The sequence below is a fragment of the Epinephelus lanceolatus genome, chromosome 15 (genome assembly GCF_041903045.1).
Source record: "Epinephelus lanceolatus isolate andai-2023 chromosome 15, ASM4190304v1, whole genome shotgun sequence".
NCBI classification, from domain to species: Eukaryota; Metazoa; Chordata; class Actinopteri; order Perciformes; family Serranidae; genus Epinephelus; species Epinephelus lanceolatus.
The window spans coordinates 25,151,689-25,171,842 of NC_135748.1; the positions used below are offsets into that span (position 1 = coordinate 25,151,689).

Sequence of the window (20,154 nt, forward strand, 5' to 3'; positions counted from 1 at the left end):
TAATCTTTGAGCCTCTTCTGAGACAGTGCTGGTGCAAGCAGAAAGGACATATTTGCATACAATTGTTAGTCAGGTAGTTGTTTTGTTGGTGTTGCCCAAAATGTAATGCAGACTGCATTAGAGTAGATATAATGTTAAAGATTCATAGTGTACTAAATGGAAGCCCATTTACGCCAATGTGATGAAAAATAAAATCCTGTAAGTAGGAGTGGGGGAAATAATCGATTCTTAGATGCAGCGTGATGTTTATTTAGTGATGATGACAGAGAGAAGGAGGCAGTGTAGCACCAGTAACTTGTATTCACCTTCATGTAAGGTAGCAGGTTGCATGTTTTAATTTAATGTTTAAATAATTACAATTGACCCTATGCTATGTCCCGCCCCCGGCGCAAACTGGCCAATCATAACGTAGCATCGGGCCGGCTCAGACCAGGGTCCGACAACAACACGGCTGTGCTCCATTGACTCTAATGCAGTTGTTTCAGATTTCCTTCATTTTCAGGCTGGTTTTGTGGATTTAGAGCTAAATGTTGTGCCTGGGGCACGTTGTGTATTAATGATACTCGTTACCTGGAGAGGTTGGAAAAAGATATACATTTCTTCCCTGTTCCAAAACCAAAATCAAACCCTGAAAAGTGTAGGGTTAGCTAGCTAGCTACTGAAGATATAGCCTACTGAATGTATACACATGCTGCTTTTGCTTTTTAATGATTATAACTTTGATTAAAGACAACCTTGCTGTACAGGAACCAGTAAAGGGAAGCAGGGAAACTTTGCTGATATCAACCGACGAAAAAAGCCGTCCCGACGGCATGATACGCAGCTGGTCACCATTATAGTTTAACAACTTCCTGACTTTTTAACGACACCGACTTTCACCTGGGAGAGTCATCTTGGAATCCCATAAGATTGTAAAGCCAAAACCTGTTCTTTTTTTCCTAAACCCCACTATGTGTTTGTTGCTTAAACTCAACCACTGTTTGTTGTTAAAGGAAAAACGTCAACTGGCCGTGTTGTACCAACGTAGTGCATTTATTTTGAAAGAGACTGTATGTAAACTGTGACTTTCCTGTGAAAACGGAAGTGTATTTAAGAAAAAAAAAAGACAAAGCATGTTACAGGCCTAACTTGACACGGTGTCCCAGAACATCAACAACCACAAACCCAGGGTACCTTGCACGTCATATCGAGATGTGGAAAGTCCATGGCCAAAATGCTGATAAGTTGTTGGAGTGAGAATGTGTTGACCTGTAAGTCATAATAATGAGAAACTGCCCCACAATAATGACTTAATCATCACAACATAATGACGAGGTCATTATTCTGAGATACTTGGTCATTATTTAAAACAAAACCATCTCTTTATAATGACTAACAGGCTCTTTTTTTTTTCATCACACTGGCAGAAATGGGCTTCCATAGAAATAAACTACGACTAATAAAAAAAAAAACTAGAGATAATTGTACAATGGGCAGTTTTAAGCACTATGGGTAATTTCTGTGCAGTATTTTATCCATTCTTTTTAAACATTTCTGATTCAGTATTTAAAACTGTAGTACTCCAGGAGCTGTCCGTGGTGCTGAAAGTCATTGTTTCTGTTCAGAGTCATTCTTCTCAGGGTCAGCCGACTTACAGTCGCCCTGGAACTGGCAGGAAATCAAGGTCCCACTCAATGAATGCCCTCTGAAAAATGAGGGTAAGGGTAATATCCACTTCATCAGAAAGCGTCCCCACTAAAGACAGTCCTGCCGTGAATCTCTTACAAACATTCAGCACATATTGTTCACATTGTATTAAATCTAAAATCAGAGGATAAATTAATTAACATTTGTGTTCATCTTGGAGATCCTCTGGTTGTAAAGCAGGGAAAATGATTAAACAATAAGAAGTATGCATTAAAATATATACTTAAAATTACAATACTATTTATTAAATGTTTATATACTGCTTATAAATGGTAAATAGGGGGGATTAAAGTGTTGCTGTAGAAGTTACAGTACATTATCACATATATAAAAACAAATAATAATCACTCAGTTAACACACTGAGATGTAAAGCTGGTTATAAACACCCTGGGGGTAACAGACTGTGTTGGAGCAAGAAACAGGATCTTTGATGGGCAGTTGTCATTATTTCTTATACTTTATAGACTAAATAAATAAAATGCTACCTGTAAGCTTGATCAATAGAATAATGAATGAAAAATGATGCTTGGCTGCTACTTAAAGCATCTTCCGATGTGGCTGCGGTTCATCTTTGTTCTTGGTATGCAGTACGTTTCTATCTGCATGAATTAATCTATCACCTGTCATAACCTATCAGAATTATTTATGTTTATTTATGAAACACAGAGGCTCAGTCTAATCTCTGGGGTCTCAGTGATAGGTTCTTTCTAGGCAGAGCCTCTATAAAAAAAACATTAAGATGATCAATAGTATTTGATTCAGGATCGATGCATTTTAGCTGCATAGTTTATCACGCATGGAAACATCAGAGCAGTAATTGTGCCACTGACTCCTAAATCTAAAAGAGGGAAACACGGAGGATAAGCTCATGCAGTGAGTAGACTAGAGGAGAATTATTAGAATATAAACAGAATAAGAAAGTTTTAGAGAATGAGGAGTGTGTGGCTGGTGAGCAGAGTAGTCAAGGAAACCTGAGGCAGAGAGGCGTTTGTTGTTTTGATGTCACATATTCCCATACGAGTGGCCAAATAGCAAATAATGGCTTCTTCTTCTTCTTCTGTGTTTACCGGTGTGAAAGGTGTTAGATGAATCATAGCACCGGTGCTGAGCGAGGAAGCCTGTTGTGTCTGCGTATGAATGTGTTGCTCCCTCGTCAGTGAGGCCTGCAGTGCACTAATTAGTGCCATTAACACTACAGTCGTTAATCATAATGTTTGAATGAAAAGTGCGAATTACACACAGGAGAGTATCACCGTGGTGAAACCCAGCAGATTTGATGCACCTAATTATTTACTTTTGATTCTTTCTGCAGCAGAGAAGTGGTCAGGCAGTGAATCAGCAGCAGATGTGAAACGTTATAGTTGTGCAAAACGACTGGGACTAATTTATTATCTACTTGTTACCATACATTTACCGAAGATGTATTATTGCTCCCTGTTTTAGGGCATTACTCAGCCTTTTTAATAATGACACTGTACAGTATATTTGTGACCTGCTTTTAAGTATTTACATTATCAAAGGGGGCCAGTGTGCTTTGAACTGAGGGCCACACACAGGGTATGGTAGCTGAAAAGTATTTTTAAAACGACTAACACATTGTTGGTTTTGGCTTTCTGTTGGCTTAAAGAAAAATACAGAATAGCAGCCTTATCTTTTAATTGTTGGCAGCAAACAGCAACCAATTCAAAGCAAAAACAAGTCTATCTTTACCTATTTTTTGTCTTGCTTTGCCAACAGCGTAGCTCATGAATACAATATCTACAAGGGCGGCTTCTGGCTCACCTGGTGGAGTGTGTGCCCAAAGTGGCCTGCGTCCCTTTGCTGCGTGTCATCCATGCGTCATCTCTCTCCCACCTGTCCTGTCTGTCCTTAGCTGCGCTATCAATGCCCAAAAAATAATCTTTAAAAAAAATAAATAAAAAAAACTGGGGCATCGGTGGCTTAGTGGATAGAGCAGGCGCCCCATGTACAAGGCTGTTGCCGCAGCGGCCTGAGCTCGACCCCAGCTTGTGGCCCTTTGCTGCATGTCACTCCCACTCACTCTCCCCCTTTCACGTTTGACTGTCCTATCGATTGAAGGCTAAAATGCCCCCAAAAAAATATCTAAAAAAAAAAAAAAAAAAAAAAAAAAAAAAACCTTTTCAAAATCTGTGAAGCAAAAGCACATCATCAAGGAGGAGTAGCCAAACCAAAGTGCGGCCTCTGAACATGACATGAAATGTATGCATTATGTTTTAATCATCTGCAGTCCATTTTTAAACTCTCACTTTCAATAGCTTACATTTGTAAGTGTTGGGGAGTAGTGTTCTTCATGTAGTTCAATTACTAGTTCTTTTACAGTTTGCAAGAGTTGGGTGTAGGGTTGCAGCTGTTAACTGGTTTTAAGGTATACCATGATATAAGAAGTGACGGTTATCATACCATGTGCATTTGCTTATTTACGATAATGGAAAATTTTCTTTATTGTCATTTTTATGGGGTACATAAAAACGAAATGCTGTGAATGCAAAACAGCATTTCGTTTTTATGTACCCCATAAAAATGACAAAAAAGAAATCTATCTAAATGCAACTGAACTTTTTTTAAATTACTTTCAAAAGGGAGACTTTCTACACAAACTTTCATTTTTAAAAAATGGTTTTAAGTTAGGTTGCAGCGGCCGATCTCAACTTTATCTCACTTTTTATTCTGTTACTTTCCCGAAAAGTTGCACTGGGGCCCATGAGGTGGGAGGGCCCTTGTAAATGATACAGATTTCCACCTTGAAGCTACACCTGTGTTCATAGAACTCCCATTAAATTAAAAAATGGTGCCATTTATAATAGTCTATATGCCCTCAAAACTCAAAACTATTCAATTAAAAATAATGACTTATTTTCTTTGATATTTTTGTCATATACAGGTAAGCAGAGATCATTGGTGGGTAACATGTATGTTGATGTCCCTTAATGTCAAGTCTCTATTTGATCATGGGACAAGATGATATGATACGGTAGCTAGTTTAGGTGCAAAATCTGTCAAGACTGAAAAGCTTAGCACATTTACAAGTCCAGCAGCAGTCATGTCTTTTAGTAGTAAGAAAGGACAAGAGAGGGGTGTGCACGCACCTCATAACTAACGTGCACTAGGGCCCCTCATGATCGTGTGCACTGTGGCCTGTGGTAACTACCTTACGCCACTGGTGGCAGATGTTATCGTGGCAGGCCCCCACAAATAAATGAATGTGTGGGGAACCCTTGCTACTGCTGATAGCTAAAGTTAGCAATTTCAGTGGACAACTCTGCAATTTAGTGTAGAAGTTAGTTGAAGAAGATATTTTGTTTTATGTGTGCATTTTTTCCTGTGCTGCCCTCAATCAAATGCTGACTCCCTAAATTGGCACTCAGTCATCAAGACTTTAAACACCCCCAATCAAAACAGTCTTTGGTGACTCCTGCATCATCTGCAACAACAACAACTTTGACTCCCCCAAAATAAATAACCCAATCAAGTGGAGTAGATGTTAATCATGACGGGCTACCTACTGTTTGTCAAGCCAGGCGTTCATACTGTTCTACAGGAATTGAACCTACTGCTTGTCTGAAAGTTAAAACAATGTGGCATGTGATTAGAGGCACCATATGCTTTGTAAAACCACCAGAGCGGTCCTGGCTTTGAGGCTCTGTTTCATCTTTCATCTAAATCAGGCACAAACTGAAGCTTATTTGTAGTAAATATTTTTAGTTTCATATGGGAAGTTGATCTGGGCAGTAATCACTTTGGGTCTGCCAGAGATTTTCTCTCCCGCCTCCACAGTGTCCTGTGAGGTTGCGACCGACTTTTTACTGGTTTCTAAAAAACTTTCACTCACAATATTTAGAATCTGCTTTGTTCAGAGAGGTGGTTATCTTTGGCGTCTCCATTTGAAAATCCTCTTTAATGAGGTCAGAAAATGTAATGTAAAAAAAAAGAAACAAGACTGTATTTAACTGGAGTGGAGTTTTCTGCTCTCCTCCGTGAACCAGACTGTTCGGTAATTGCATCTCATGGGATTTAGGCTTCATTTGTTGTCCAGTGAGGAGGCAGAATCTCCAGCAGAATACGTAAAACAAATTGGGGGCGTCTAAGAAAAACTGACATGTTTCTCACTTTTCACACTGCGCACTCAATTCAACAAATCCTCCTGATCAATAATTATAACAAGCTCTACAAGTTTTGTTTGTTGCTATTGTTTTATTCCATTACATACACTCACTGGCCACTTTATTAGGTACACCTGTTCAACTGCTCATCTACACAAACAGCTTATCATAAAATCACGGCAATTTAGGCTTGTAGACATGGTCAAGACGACCTGCTGAAGTTCAAACTGAGCATCAGAATGGGGAAGAAAGGTGATTTAAGTGACTTTGAACGTGACATGGTTGTTGGTGCGAGATGGGCTGGCCTGAGTATTTCAGAAACGTGATCTATGCACAACCATCTCTAGGGTTTACAGAGGATGGTCCGACAAAGAGAAAACATCCAGTGAGCGGCAGTTCTCTGGGTGAAAATGCCTTGTTGATGCCAGAGGTCAGAGGAGAATGGCCAGACTGGTTCAAGATGACAGAAAGGCAACAGTAACTCAAATAACCACTGGTTACAACCAAGGTCTGCAGAAGACCATCTCTGAACGGACAACACATCGAACCTTGAAGCAGATGGGCTACAGCAGCAGAAGACCACACCAGGTGCCACTCCTGTCAGCTAACAACAGGAAACTGAGGCTACAGTTCACACAGGCTCACCAAAACTGGACAATAGAAGATTTGGAAAAACGTTGCCTGGTCTGATGAGTCTGGATTTCTGCTGCCACATTCAGATGGTAGGGTCAGAATTTGGTGTAAACAACATGAAAGCATGGATCCATCCTGCCTTGTATCAGCGGTTCAGGCTGGTGGTGGTGGTATAATGGTGTGGGGGATATTTTCTTGGCACACTTTGGGCCCCTTAGTACCAACTGAGCATGGTTTAAACACCACAGCCTACCTGAGTATTGTTGCTGACCGTGTCCATCCCTTTATGACCACAGTGTACCCATCTTCTGATGGCTACTTCCAGCAGGGTAACGCACCATGTCACAAAGCTCAAATCATCTCAAACTGGTTTCTTGAACATGACAATGAGTTCACTGTACTCCAATGGCCTCCACAGTCACCAGATCTCAATCCAATAGAGCACCTTTGGGATGTGGTGGAACGGGAGATTCACATCATGGATGTGCAGCCAACAAATCTGCAGCAACTGTGTGATGCTATCATGTCAATATGGACCAAAATCTCTGAGGAATGTTTCCAGCACCTTGTTGAATCTGTGACACCAAGAATTAAAGTAGTTCTGAAGGCAAAAGGGGTCCAACCTGGAACTAGCGAGGTGTACCTAATACAGTGGCCAATGTGTATCTGCGTTACAGAAGAGAAAACTGGCCCTTCATTAGCTGAGTTGGGATTTAAATGTGTGTTCAAATGCCATGATCATGTAGCTGCTGAGTAATTAATTAGGAGAAACTTACATACATTTGTGGTCAGAAGACAAAAAGGCAGGCAGTGAGTCTCTGAACTGCTGTGTGCTAAGAAACAATATCCCTCCTCCCCCACTGGGTCAATCTCCTTAAGATATGATAGTCAAGATTTGCATATTAATTTTCCTTGATGCTGCTCTCTTATATGTGTGGCACCAGCTGATAAGAACGTCTTGGTGACAGCCTGTGCATCCAACACAGTGTGACTGGAGGAGATAGCAAAAATCAGCGTTCACAGCTGTGATTCTTCCGCTGGCCATAACGGCATAATTAAAATTGCACTTCCTCCCTCTCTACGAAGTACAGTACAAGATCATGTTCATCATATCAAGCCTATTAAGATTGCTCTGTTTCATTTTTAATCTATAGGTAGACTGTTTCCTGTAATTTTGCCTCTAATCATAAGCGACGGAAGCATCAGTATGTTGGAAGATCCGAGAGATTACTGGATATATGAAAGTTATCAAAGTCAGCAGCTATGGTGAGAGGAAAAAGATTACTTCTGGCTTCAAAGTGGCAGATTATTTTTGAAAATGTACAACACTGTTTTCACACTTTCTTGCAGCGCTAAAGGTCACTGTAGCTGGCAGTGCAACACACATCACTCCAAGTTTGAAATGCATTTCTTACAACAGAGATTTTAGAGATTAGAAGATTCAGATATCAAAGGTGAATCAAAACACGTCTGTGGGTGTCTGTGTTCGTTATCTTTATAATATTGATGTCCAATGTTGCTTTTATGACAAATGATACCTAAATATAGGTGCTTTTCTTTTATCTCACTCTTGTATTTTTAAGGCTTGTAACCAGTGTATACTACTACAAAGCTATGTATATTAAAGGGACAGTTCACCCCAAAACTTACTTGTAGTGCTACTTATCAATCTCGGGTGTGAGTTGCGGAGTGTTGGAGATATCAGCTGTAAAGATGTCTGCCTTCTCTTGAATATAATGGAGCTACATAGCACTCTGCTTGCTGTATTCTCTACCTTTAAGCCGCTGGAAACACAGGGATGAGTCTCTTAGGGTGCTTTCAGACCTAGAGTTGTCTTGCTTTTTTTTGGTCTGAATCAGGGACTCATTTTGTTCCAAAGTTGTATTATTGCCTAGAGTTGGTTCATGTTCTCACGGCAGCATTTACAAGTGGACCAGATCAAATGCCTTGTGTGAGAAAGCTGTTCTTGATTGGTCAGAATTTCCATGTGGGAAAAATCCAGGAAGTAAACAAAACATTGAAGAAGAGTACACTTGCAAGATAAATGTGACACTTTCTAATGTCACAATAGAGGGACAGCTACGCAGGTTGATTTTAGCGCTGGTCATCCTGGACTATATTGCTGTCATTGTTCATTTTAGTCAAACCATACAGTTTGAAAACGAGGCGCGGCTCCAACTAGAAAACAATGTTTTGATGCATTGGATGTGCTGAATGTGCATATTAAGGCAGTACAGGAGGAGGCGCACATTAATAATCCTCCAGGACTGTAACATGCTCATGTTTAACCCAAACAATGTGTCAGGTGACTGCAGTTGGTTCTGATCGAGGTCGGAACACGTTCTCACCACAAACGAATCGCACCAGAGTTCATTTGTAACCAGACCGCCTCTTCAAGAAGGTCTTGGTCCAGTTGTTTGGTGTGCAGCCAAGTGTAATTGCTGTGTTCACACCTGCCCTAACGAACCGTTCTTAGGGGCAAACGATCTTGTGTTCAATTGAACAGAACCAAACAGGGCAGGTGTGAAAGCACCATCAAAAACATCAGTTTTGTTGTTTGTTGGTCTCAAACAGTGGTCTGCAGTGGTTTACAGCTTGGCGGCTGGGCTAACCAGAGTTTTATGGTGGTGTTGTATAGATATCATGCATGTATGTGCGCACGTAGGAACCTTGTCATTGTGGGCAGGCAATTCTTGCGCATATAACATAAAATCTCACCAGCACCAATGCACAGTTCAATTATGTTTTACAGTTTACTTGATGCCTTATTTGAGATATTATCTCCAATGAAGGAGATAACGTGTATGTAATTGTATATAGAAGATAACATCTTGTACTTAGGAGATAAACTCCAACACTCAACATCTCACGCCAAAACAATCTAGATTGACAAACAGCACTACAGGTAGGAGGAAAATCAAGCCTTTTTTACTTGGGCATGAACTGTCCCTTTATGATCTGTTTAAGAAGTTGTCTTTGATCCAATAAAACATCATTTTAACAAAGACTGAACAGGGAGCAATTATATATCTGAGCTTTAAAGTGCCCTAATGTGGTCATCTGCATAGTCAGCATCAGAAAATATGAATAGAAATCCAGAGTAATGAGCTGGAGAAAGAGTGCCAGGCAGCTGCATGTCTTGACAGCTGATTAATGAGATCCTAACAGAATTGGATTTGAATATCAATGCTGGCCTATTGCTTAAACTGACATTAATTGCCACCTATTAGATTGGCTCTGCACCCCTGTATTTCAAAACAATCACCGCCATTGAGAGATTAGAAGAGAGAAGGGTGGGAGGGCAAGCCAGTGCTCAGAGCTGTATCATTTGTCAGGTGGTGCTGTATGGCAGTTTCCACAATTATTAGTGTGTGTGTGTGTGTGTGTGTGTGTGTGTGCGTGTGTGAGAGAGAGAGAGAGAGAGAGAGAGACAGGGAGAGAATAAAAGAAATAAAACCCTATCGTTTTTAGCCAACAGGACCCACTACTGGCCCCTGGAGGCTTTAATATTGACTGCAGCTCACAATATAGATGTTGGTTTGACTATTAACCAACTGATGATTGACAGCAACTCAGATTAAGCCAAAGCTTTCGATACGTTGAAAGAATAAATTGCAAGAAAATCTCTACCAGCATAAAAGCTTAAGTACATAAGAACACATATTTAAAAATTAAAGGATTTGTTCTACTTAGATGCAAAAAGGACACAAGACACAACATTGTGATACTGAGATAATGCTGTCATAATTACTGCAATATTATTTTTACCCATATCACCAAAGCCCCTTCCCCACTGGACATAAAACCCACTAACTTTTAGCGTTTGTATTCAATGGGAATGGTTAAAATCAGCATTCATTATCAGGACAAATGCCTCTGCAGTAGTCAGGGGTATTTATCACTGTTCCAACTTGCATATGTGCTTATTTGATTCAATGATGCATTGCCACAAAATACCATCCGTCTCTGTCCAAGCAGCACTCGAACATTACACTTTATTTTTCTCTCCCTCCTCTGTGTTGAAATTTAAGTTGACATAGAGTTAAAGAGAGGAACTGAATTAGTAATAGCTTTAAAAAGAAGTAACCACCGTAACATTTTCACTGGTCTCCATGCTGCTTGCTACAGTTTACTAACCTGTTTTCTGGCCCATCTGTGATGTTGAATGCGATGCACTAGAAAAAAAAAAATATAGAAAGGCATATTTGTACATGGCTCTGGTTTACTAGCAATGGGAGAGGAGTCTATCGCCTATTATTAGCAGGTTTTCACGTTTAAAAAAACCTGTGTATACATGCTAATTTTGGCGGAAAAGGGTACAAGTTCTAACTAGCTAGCCCTATCACCAGACAAGAACATTATATTTCATTATTTTTGAAAAACGCTATGTTACGTTCATTGATGTTTAAGTCCAATTCCAGTGTTTTACAACTTCTTGCTACAATATTTGTGCATGGCAACTCATAACCCTGACCTTCACACTCTTACTTTCTAATTCGCTACAAACTATTAGGGAGCCTCTCAATGGACCACTACAAGGCGAGGGACGTGTGACGAATGAGGGTAGCTGATGTTTTGTGTGCTGTTATTTAAGGGTGTTTTCACACCTGCCCTGTTTGGTTTGGTTCAATCAAACTTAAGTTTGTTTGCCCCCTACGTGTGGTTTGTTTGGGCAGGTGTGAAAACAGCAATCCAACTCCAGTGCGCACCAAAACAACCAGACCGAGACCCTCTTGAAGAGGTGGTCTCGGTCCAGTTAAAAAAGTGTGACTTGTTTGTGGTGAGAACGTGTTCCGACCTCGATCTGAACCAACTTCAGTCACATGACACATTGTTTGGGTTAAACATGAGCATGTTACAGTCCTGGAGGATTATTAATGTGCACCTCCTCCTGTACTGCCTTAATATGCACATTCAGCACATCCAATGCATCAAAACATTGTTTTCTAGTTGGAGCCGCGCCTCGTTTTCAAACTGTATGGTTTGACTAAAATGAACAATGACAGCAATATAGTCCACAATGACCAGCGCTAAAATCAACCTGCGTAGTTGTCCCTCCATTGTGACATTAGAAAGTGTCACATTTATCCTGCAAGTGTACTCTTCTTCAACATTTTGTTTTGTTGTTGGAAATTCTGACCAATCAAGAGCAGTTTTCTCGTGCAAGGCATTTGATCTGGTCCGCTTCTAAATGCTGCTGTGAAAACACGAACTAACTCTAGGCAATTATTCAACTGTGTAACAAAATTAGACCCTGATTCAGACCAAAGCAAGACAACTCTAGGTCTGAAAGTACCCTAAATGTTTAAAATGGACACATTTCGGTGGGATTTGATTATTGAAAATAACTGTTGTCTTTTCATGTCAGTGTTTTTGAGCTATTGATTGGTCATAAATATGGTTAAATTCTGTTAATAGAAGAATACATTTGATGATGTGATGAAATACTTTGGAGTAAAGCCAGTGTCATTAAAGCTAAAAGGGTTTATCCACTTGGGAGCATGAATATTCTCAGCTGATTCCATGACACTATATATATTATAAGATATCTTGCTCGTAAAGTTGGCTTTTTTACCTTACATTGGCACTAGAGGATTCAAAAATGGAAAAGGTTCGTCCTCTGATGAGCAAGGCTGTGCGCAGAAAAATCAACTCAATCAATCTGTCTTATTAGTTTTATGTTTACAAGTAGAAATGCTAGCCTGAGGATGCTAGACGAAAGGCCTGGGCCACCAGAATCATTAGGACCAATCCTCGGGGCACCATGAATGTCTGTGCCAAATTGCAGAACAATGTGACCAACAGTTGTTGAGATTAGAGTGGGCAGACAGAGAGACAGACCAGCCAACCGGCAGACATCACCATCATTAGGCCCCACTGTTACCGAGGCTAAAATGTCACTCCAAGAGTCATTTTGCATTTCTTTGACAGTAATCACTGAAAATGGAAGGAGTGTTTCATTTGTCTTTCTCACTCTCTCCCTCTTTATTTTTCCTCTCTCCTTTTTCTCCCCCCCTCTATTTCTCTTTCTCCCAGAGTAATTGATATGATATGAGCGCTGGCAAGTGTAATCTTCTTTTAATTAAGACCTGCTGCTGGCACCGGCTTCAGACAGATAGTGACTTACGGCTCTCTCCCTCTCATTTTTCTTCCCCTCTTCTATCATCTTATTTTTCCTCTGTTGCTCCTCCAACTTTGGCTTCCTCATCTTTCTCTCGTTATCTTAACACTCAACTCTTTCCTCTAACCTTTTACTTCCTGCCCCCCTTCTTATCATCTACTCGGTCTGCCTCTAACATCCGTTGTCTTCTTTTCCTTTTCCAATTTCTCTTCTCCCTTGTCGATTCTTTCTGTTACGCTACAGTCCCAGCACCATGAAGAGGAAAAGAGAGCCCTCAGCCGGGAAATTATCCTCCTCAACAACCACCTCATGGAGGCGAAGATCACCATCAATAAACTCAGAGAGGACAACGTGAGTACCCAGAGCTGCATCATCTAATATGGGACACATTGTGTGTGTGTAAACTTACTTGTACAAAATCTGAACTTTCTCGTCTGATGAGACATTAGCAAAGAACATGCCCGAATTATACTTCCCCTTCAAGCCAAAATATTAAGCAGCAGCCTGGGGCATTAAGGACCACAGAGATCTGGGGCCCTGGGGCAGTTGCTGTCCTTGCCTGGTCAGTAATCCAGCCTTCTTAGCACATCTTCAACTTTTCAAAAAGCTGTTTTTCCTGATGGGAATACTTTCTCCTGTCACACTGGCAGCCGTCTCCGTGAGCCCACTATTGCTAAAAGTCTCATATTCACTGTATTTCTGCAACATCCTGGATATTTGTGCTTCAAGGAGCCACAGCAGATAGAGGAATTAACTCTAAGCCACTGGGTGTTTTATAGTGATTATACTGAAATCAATGGGCATCCTCAGGGCTGCTCGAATTTGGAGCTGGGGCTGCGTGGATCTGAGCTCAGGGGCATGTGGCAATCTGGTGCCTCACTTTCTTTGAAGTGATTTTACTGGCATTTTCTACTGGGGGCTGCAGGTTAGGTTAGATTTTCTCTCTTTGGTCTATGGCAGTTTTTAGCACTTCTGAGCTATAGAGTATTTTGACAATCCCTCCAGATCTCGCCGGGCTGATTGGAGTCAAGGTTCATTTAGAGTGGAAGGAGAATTTGTCCCATCAGAGCCAGCAGCGAGACGGGCATTTCCTCCAGAGAGCCAGCTTTGAATTTACTTCTTATATCATGGGATACACTGAGTGACCTTTCAGGCGTGACATGAGACCTGATGGGAAAAACAAATGCATCACTTTGAGTGAAGTGTATTAAATTTGTTTTACTCCTAAGTGATAAAAAACATAAAATCTACCAGGGCCTGCCAGGTGCAGACATAGAGACCCAAGGGCCAGAGCGTGTTTGAAGTAACTGCTGACATATATTGTTGGAAAGTCAATCAGATGACTACAATAGATGCAAAAGAAGACTAGACTGTGACACAAAACAACAAAACAGAAACACAAATGACAAAGACAGAGAATGACCAGAGGAATACAAAACGGCCTCATAAAGATGCAAAATGGCATAAAGGACGCACAAAATGACCACGAAGAGAGGTAAAGAGAATACAGACAAAAGGACTACAAACAGGAAACATCTCCAGCCAGCAAGTAAACTAACCGGTGCTACCTATCCACCCTGTTCCTGGGGTGCTACTGTATTTACCAATCACCTAGGAAAGAGGATTAGCATACCATTCATGGTACCGTTACAAATGGAAAACATTGGTTCCGGTTCAGCGCCAGAACTTGAACCTGATAATTCACACAAGGTATCATGAGGGCTAGGAATAATGTGGATAATAATATGGGTATTTTTATCTGTTCACATATTGAATAAATAATGTCATATTATTGTTCTCGCCATATTTTTTAGTCTCTTTCATAAATTAGAAGCAAAAATTAGTTACAAAAAGTTAAATAGCTAAATTTCACAGCATCTAATGCAGCCTTGTTTATTCACCATGTCCATGTAAACGACAATGAACACAGCCAAAAAGGTTTCCTTACGCAGAAACTTAATTTTCTGATAACTACATCACCACATAATTCAAAAATGTTCAGGCAAAGATAATATTTGGTTATTTGTAGTGCTATGTGTATGTCGGAACTGTCCAGATTTGGTAAATTCGTAAGACACTTGGGACTTCTTACCCTGCTTTTGACGACATCAAGCTAGCTCTGGCCCACACTCTCACACACAGTGGTCAACATCTTGGCTCTGTTGGCTGCCTGCTCCAAACGGCATGACAAACACTCTGAATTCTATATTTTATAAAGCGGTAAAGGGGCAAAAGGAATCTTTTCCTGTACTCTCTTTTCTTTTTTCTATACTCATCCAGACCTGGTAATGACTAAAATTAAATTCGATACTTTCCCATACTGCGTAGGAACCATGTATGTAGGAGGCATGGGGGGTCCTCTACATGTCTGTGCCCCTGGGCCCAATATTTCATACTCCGTCCATGCTTATTACTGGCTATCAGCCTGCATGAATACAGCGTCTATAAAGCCACAAGAAACTGTCATTACTCTACTCACATAATCATTTGAAATACATACAGTATGTTAAGACCTCATCATCATTAACCTCACAAAAACTGTCTCGTCAGCAGCTGGTGGCTGACATTCCCGGCAGAAACCCGCCACATAACTCACATTAACTAAGACATCACCAAGGTCTCAAAGGTTTATTTGACATGTCCACAGAAACTGCAGGGAGCCCACATGTCCCCTGGTGACGAAAAGAAAAGAAATAAAGTGATTCAAACAGCAGTCGCTGTTAACTGGTGGGGGAGTTGAAACTGTCAAAGAGAAGGCTTTGATGTTATGGGAAGTATTGTAGGACTGTGGTGTGACAGAGGCACAGGGAGGCTACTGTGCAGCAGGGACTGACCTTTATAAGAGGATGGATTTCACAGAGGAGGGAGAGAAGAAGAAAGTGAACTAAACCGACTAACCACCCACCCACACTCATGCATTCAGAAACAGAAAACAATTCGGCTGAGCATCTGCTGTGCCAATAGATCACCCGTGCTCTGCTCTGAAATTTAAGTAAAACCCTAAAACCCATCCATTATAGAGGGAAAGTACAGAGAAAGAGAAAAATAATGCTGCATGAGCTTCCCAAGGCTGGAGCACGCCGATAAGTGAATGCATAATAAAATTAGCGAACCCACATATATTACAAATTAATAAGTTCAGTAGTATTATTAAGATCCTGCAATCCCTTGATGTCAACCTAGTGAAGTAATATAGCCAAGGTGAAAAATACACGCTAACTAATTAAACTGCACCAGCGTCGATGGATGAATTTGCTCCTTTGATTTGACAGTTCACTAAATCAAAGAATTGCCTAATCCAGTAGGCTACTTATCCCAATTTTTCAATGAAATACAGCTCAGTGTGTGCACTACATATTGATGCTACACTATCCATTCCTAATTATTAAAAATCCAGTCATGCTGGGCATCTTGTTTTGTTTCCCCATGACCCATAATTAATTTATAAATACTTCATTAATAGTAAATTGATACATTTTATTTTTAGAGTTGTTGTTGCTATAGTACCAGGCTAACATGACATTACTGTATCCTGAAATTTTCCCCCAAGAAGTCCCCCATAATTACGAAATAATTAAACCATAATTAGAAGGCTGTGATCTAAAGTGCTTTTTCCCAGCGGGTGTTCGAACACAATCCCCTTTGGTCAAACACTTACTTGAACCATCAGGCTGCCAAAATGAACAAGATTTTTTAAATGCCTGAATTTAGAGATTGAGGATAATCTTTCTGCCTCTTGCAGGACCTGTACAGGAAAGACTGCAACCTGGCAGCCCAGCTGCTGCAGTGCTCCAAGTCTCACTACAGAGCTCACAAGATGTCTGAGGTGAGCTCCCCAACACTGCTGCTACAACTGCATCAATGTGTCCATTCAAATTTATTTACTGAAAGTTTTGTTGTCTTTAAATCTAAGATTAAACCATTTAGAAAATGAACTGTAAAGATGTTATATTTGGTAAAATTACATTCTAAATAAGACTAAATAAAATTATTAGTGTTTTACTTCCTCCACAATAACTGAGGGCTGAAAATGGTCTAAACTGAGCAGCTTGATTACAGGCTGTAGCTGGCGTAGAGGACACTGAGGTCATATCCTCTGTATTTATTATGGGTATTCAGGGGTTTTGGCACATCGGGGAGAGTTAACATTCTTAATTTATTTGTAATTTTGTCATGGTGAGCATTTTAAAAGGCTGATTCCAGTTTAGACTGGATATACTCAAGGCTATCAAAGAATAACGAATACAAGGTTCCCACACAATTTTGTCAATGAACTTTCTAAACACTTCAGTAATATTCTACCCCATTTCCATGACTATATTTAAGTAGTTTAAGAAAAGGCAGGCCTATACATAGACTGTAGGGCGCAACAGTTAGGCTCTTCCAATGTGGTATGTCCTATAGAAGGCATTGTAGCAAAAAGGTAGCATGGAATGAAGAGCCTTTGTTTCTACACATATGGTAGAAACAAAGCCGTAACATTATCTGGCCTGTCTGGAGCAGGCGTAAGATACATGCCGATACTGGCTATCTGTCTGCAGTGCCATTTTTTTCTCTATAGCTAATTTCCCCCTTCAGGACAACTGTGGAATTACAACTTGCGGGGCTGTCACATGATGTCGTTAGGCCCCAAAAGACTTTTTTTTGTCAAAGAGACACCTGCAAATCAATGTTTTATTTCATCCAATCAGTCCGATGAAATTTCTAAAATCTAGAAAAGCTGCACAATCAACAAAATCATTTTATCCCCATTCAAGTTAGCAGAGCGCTAAACTGTTGGCTGCTTGGCCGGTATAAGGTAAACACCCGGCCTGCCAAAGTCTGCAGTGTGCTTGGTCTATGGGTCCAATTATGTCAGTCCAATTAGGGTAATTTCATACCTAGTAAATCAAATGTTTTGGCTTTATGCACCAATGAGAAATTTTCATAGGAATGAGAGGGGCCCTGCCTTGAACGCTATATCCAGTTCCCTTTATCTATCCATGGCCTGCAATACACCACCAATGCTGCTCTTTTATTTCATGTCTTCTATCGATCATTGACAAATGAGGATGAGGATGTTTATTTACTGACTGGGACATGTAGTTAAACTTCAGTCTTTTATGTGCATATTTAAGACATTTTTAAAGGTTTTTGGTTGTAAAACAAAGTTACCTAGAAACATTCATCAGTCTGCTGGAGGCAATTTTCAACAAGTCATGTGGTGTGTCTCGAATCACATACTTCCGTGAGTACTCTTCTATGTAGTATACTATGTGCACTATGTACTCACTGGCGTAGTGTGTGAATTTCGACAGGGTAGTGTTGTCTCAAACCAAACACAGCCGTTGTGCACTCACCGGAAATGACGACCGCAAATTAGCTAGTTAGCAAAGTAGCATTAGCATTCGCGTTATCGTTCGCGGTATCAAATCATTACAGACTGCTAAATTAACCCAATAAACATACTGCTGGCTTATACCCAACAACAGTATAGTGATGCTTAGTGCAAAAGATACATGTATTTGTACAATGCAGCGACGTTCACAGTCACATAGTCCTCGGCCACTATTTCCAGTTTGAAAAGTGGTCCCTCCCCTTCCGCTACGTAGCCAAGATGGCGACCATTGAGGGCAAGAAGTGTCCATCATTCCAGACTCAACTTCTTGACCGTTTTGAGAGCACCATCCGGGTACTCCTAGTGCACTGCATTTTTCCGTATTTCTCAGTGTGAACGCACTCATGCACTCAAAATATTAGGTGTAAGTACAGAAGTATGTGGTTTGAGACACAGCAATGGAGTTTTAGCATGACCATTACCTTGTACTAGCTAGCTACCCCTGATAAAATTTGCCAGTGGCAGTTGTCTTCTCAGTCAACAAAATCAGTTGTAGGCTAGAAATGTGAGCCACTTTATTTACTTATGCATAAAATTAAAGACCCGTTTTTGAAAAATTACTGGAAACTTTTGGAGTGGTAAATCTGACATTATTATGGTGGTCAACTGTAGGGATGAGCGAGTACTATATGTGTTCCAACTAAATATTCGTACTTGCAATGGGTGGAACTTCACCAGAAGTTATGTTAACCCTGAAATGTATATGGGTTGTTCTAAAGTTGTGTATGTTTATTAGAAAAATATTTACAGATCAGCCTTAGAACTGAGCTTAAGAACGTTTTAGATCACAAGAGTAAGAGAACCATTTAGCTACCAGATGAGGATTTTCCTTCATCATGATTAAGGATACAGACACATTTTACTCGCATGATATTCATGCTCATAAAGTACATTATCTGTACCAGATAACTGGTATTTCAGCTCAGCTCTAGTGTGCATATTTACTATGTGAAAACGTCTAACAAGCAACAGGAGCAGCAATTAAGGCAAGAAGTTCGACAAACGGTCAGTTGAGAAAGGGTGCGCTTTGCTGCTAACACATTAAACTTTTCATTTGTAAGAGAAAAAAATTCCTTTTTCTTCTATATTGAGTCACATAGTCTGACTTTCAATAAGATAATTTGGTCATAAAACACGGAAATGTAAAACCTCTTCTGAACGTGGAGTGTTCTGAGGAAGCAGCTTTCACAGAGTGGCTGTGAATTGCTAGAATGACTAAAATAACAAGTGCCACTTCTATCCGACGCCATTAAACCACTTATTTCAATAAATGGAACAAGACCTGTAGACGTGGATGCTGTCACGTGGATTAACACTGTGTGACTGTTAATTAAGATTTGCCTCAGATAGCAGCTAATGCTGAGCTAGCTCACTTGGAGCACACACTGTATATCATTTTGTGCTCCCCCCCACAGCCTCACCTACTTTCCATCTCTATTCCCTCTGGGAGGCAGCGGCTGCTAAAAATAGCTCCAACTTAAAAGATGCAGGTTATTTTATGCCGAGGCGAGCTTCTATTTCTTAACAAAGCCAAGTCAGTATTTTATCTTTTTTTTTTTCTATTCCCAGCTGGAGACCCGGAGCACTGGTTTAATTTGAATCTAAGCCGTTCCCTGTGGAACTGATATGTGTTTGATGGTAGACAGAAGAAAGACAGAGAAAAAGAGAGAGAGAATGAGGGTCTTTTGGTTGTGAAGGCAGTGGAGCAAGAGGAGAAAGATGAAAGGATAAAGAAAGGGAGGAGAAAAGAGAGAACTCAGTGTGGCAGGAACAGTTCTTACTGACCCTGACCAGCTTTAATAGGCACAAAGAAACCAGTCTGTAATTGACAGATGCAGTTTTTTCAAACGTGAGCCAATCAAACAGATTATGTCTGTCTGAGTGTGAGAGAGTTAGACAGTACGAGAGAAAGAGAGACAGAGAAACAGAGAAACAGATGGGACAGAGAAGGACAGGGAGTCATTTAGAAAGACAAAAATATTTATGCCTGTCCAAAAAAAAAATCTTCCTTTTTTTAATGTTCCCATTAACTTATCTTTGTGGAGTAACAAAGTTGGGGTAAGAAAAGAAAAACAGGACTATGTTAGGAGAAAAGGAAAGCAAACAAATAAATAAACAAAGCTTGTGTTCAGCAATTTTCTGACAAGTTCATTAGAAGGGCCAAGTAGTGCAATTCCCCAGAGATACACAAACTGGTCAGGACTCTGTGAGCTTT

At 40.3% G+C, this 20,154-nt stretch overlaps 2 protein-coding genes across 5 annotated transcripts in view; one reads left to right on the forward strand and one right to left on the reverse strand.

Annotated features, from left to right (window-relative positions):
* The window catches only part of begain (brain-enriched guanylate kinase-associated), a 67,759-nt gene that overhangs the window by 42,481 nt on the left and 5,124 nt on the right, over positions 1-20,154 (forward strand). For all 3 annotated transcript variants that reach the window (XM_078175080.1, XM_033642715.2, XM_033642716.2), the window contains 2 exons: positions 12,806-12,913; positions 16,305-16,388. In XM_078175080.1, the coding sequence (XP_078031206.1) occupies positions 12,806-12,913; positions 16,305-16,388 (192 nt within the window). The remainder of the gene's footprint in view (positions 1-12,805; positions 12,914-16,304; positions 16,389-20,154) is intronic.
* Positions 1-20,154, reverse strand: part of wdr25 (WD repeat domain 25) — a 65,502-nt gene that overhangs the window by 5,252 nt on the left and 40,096 nt on the right. The gene's annotated exons all lie outside the window — the stretch shown is intronic.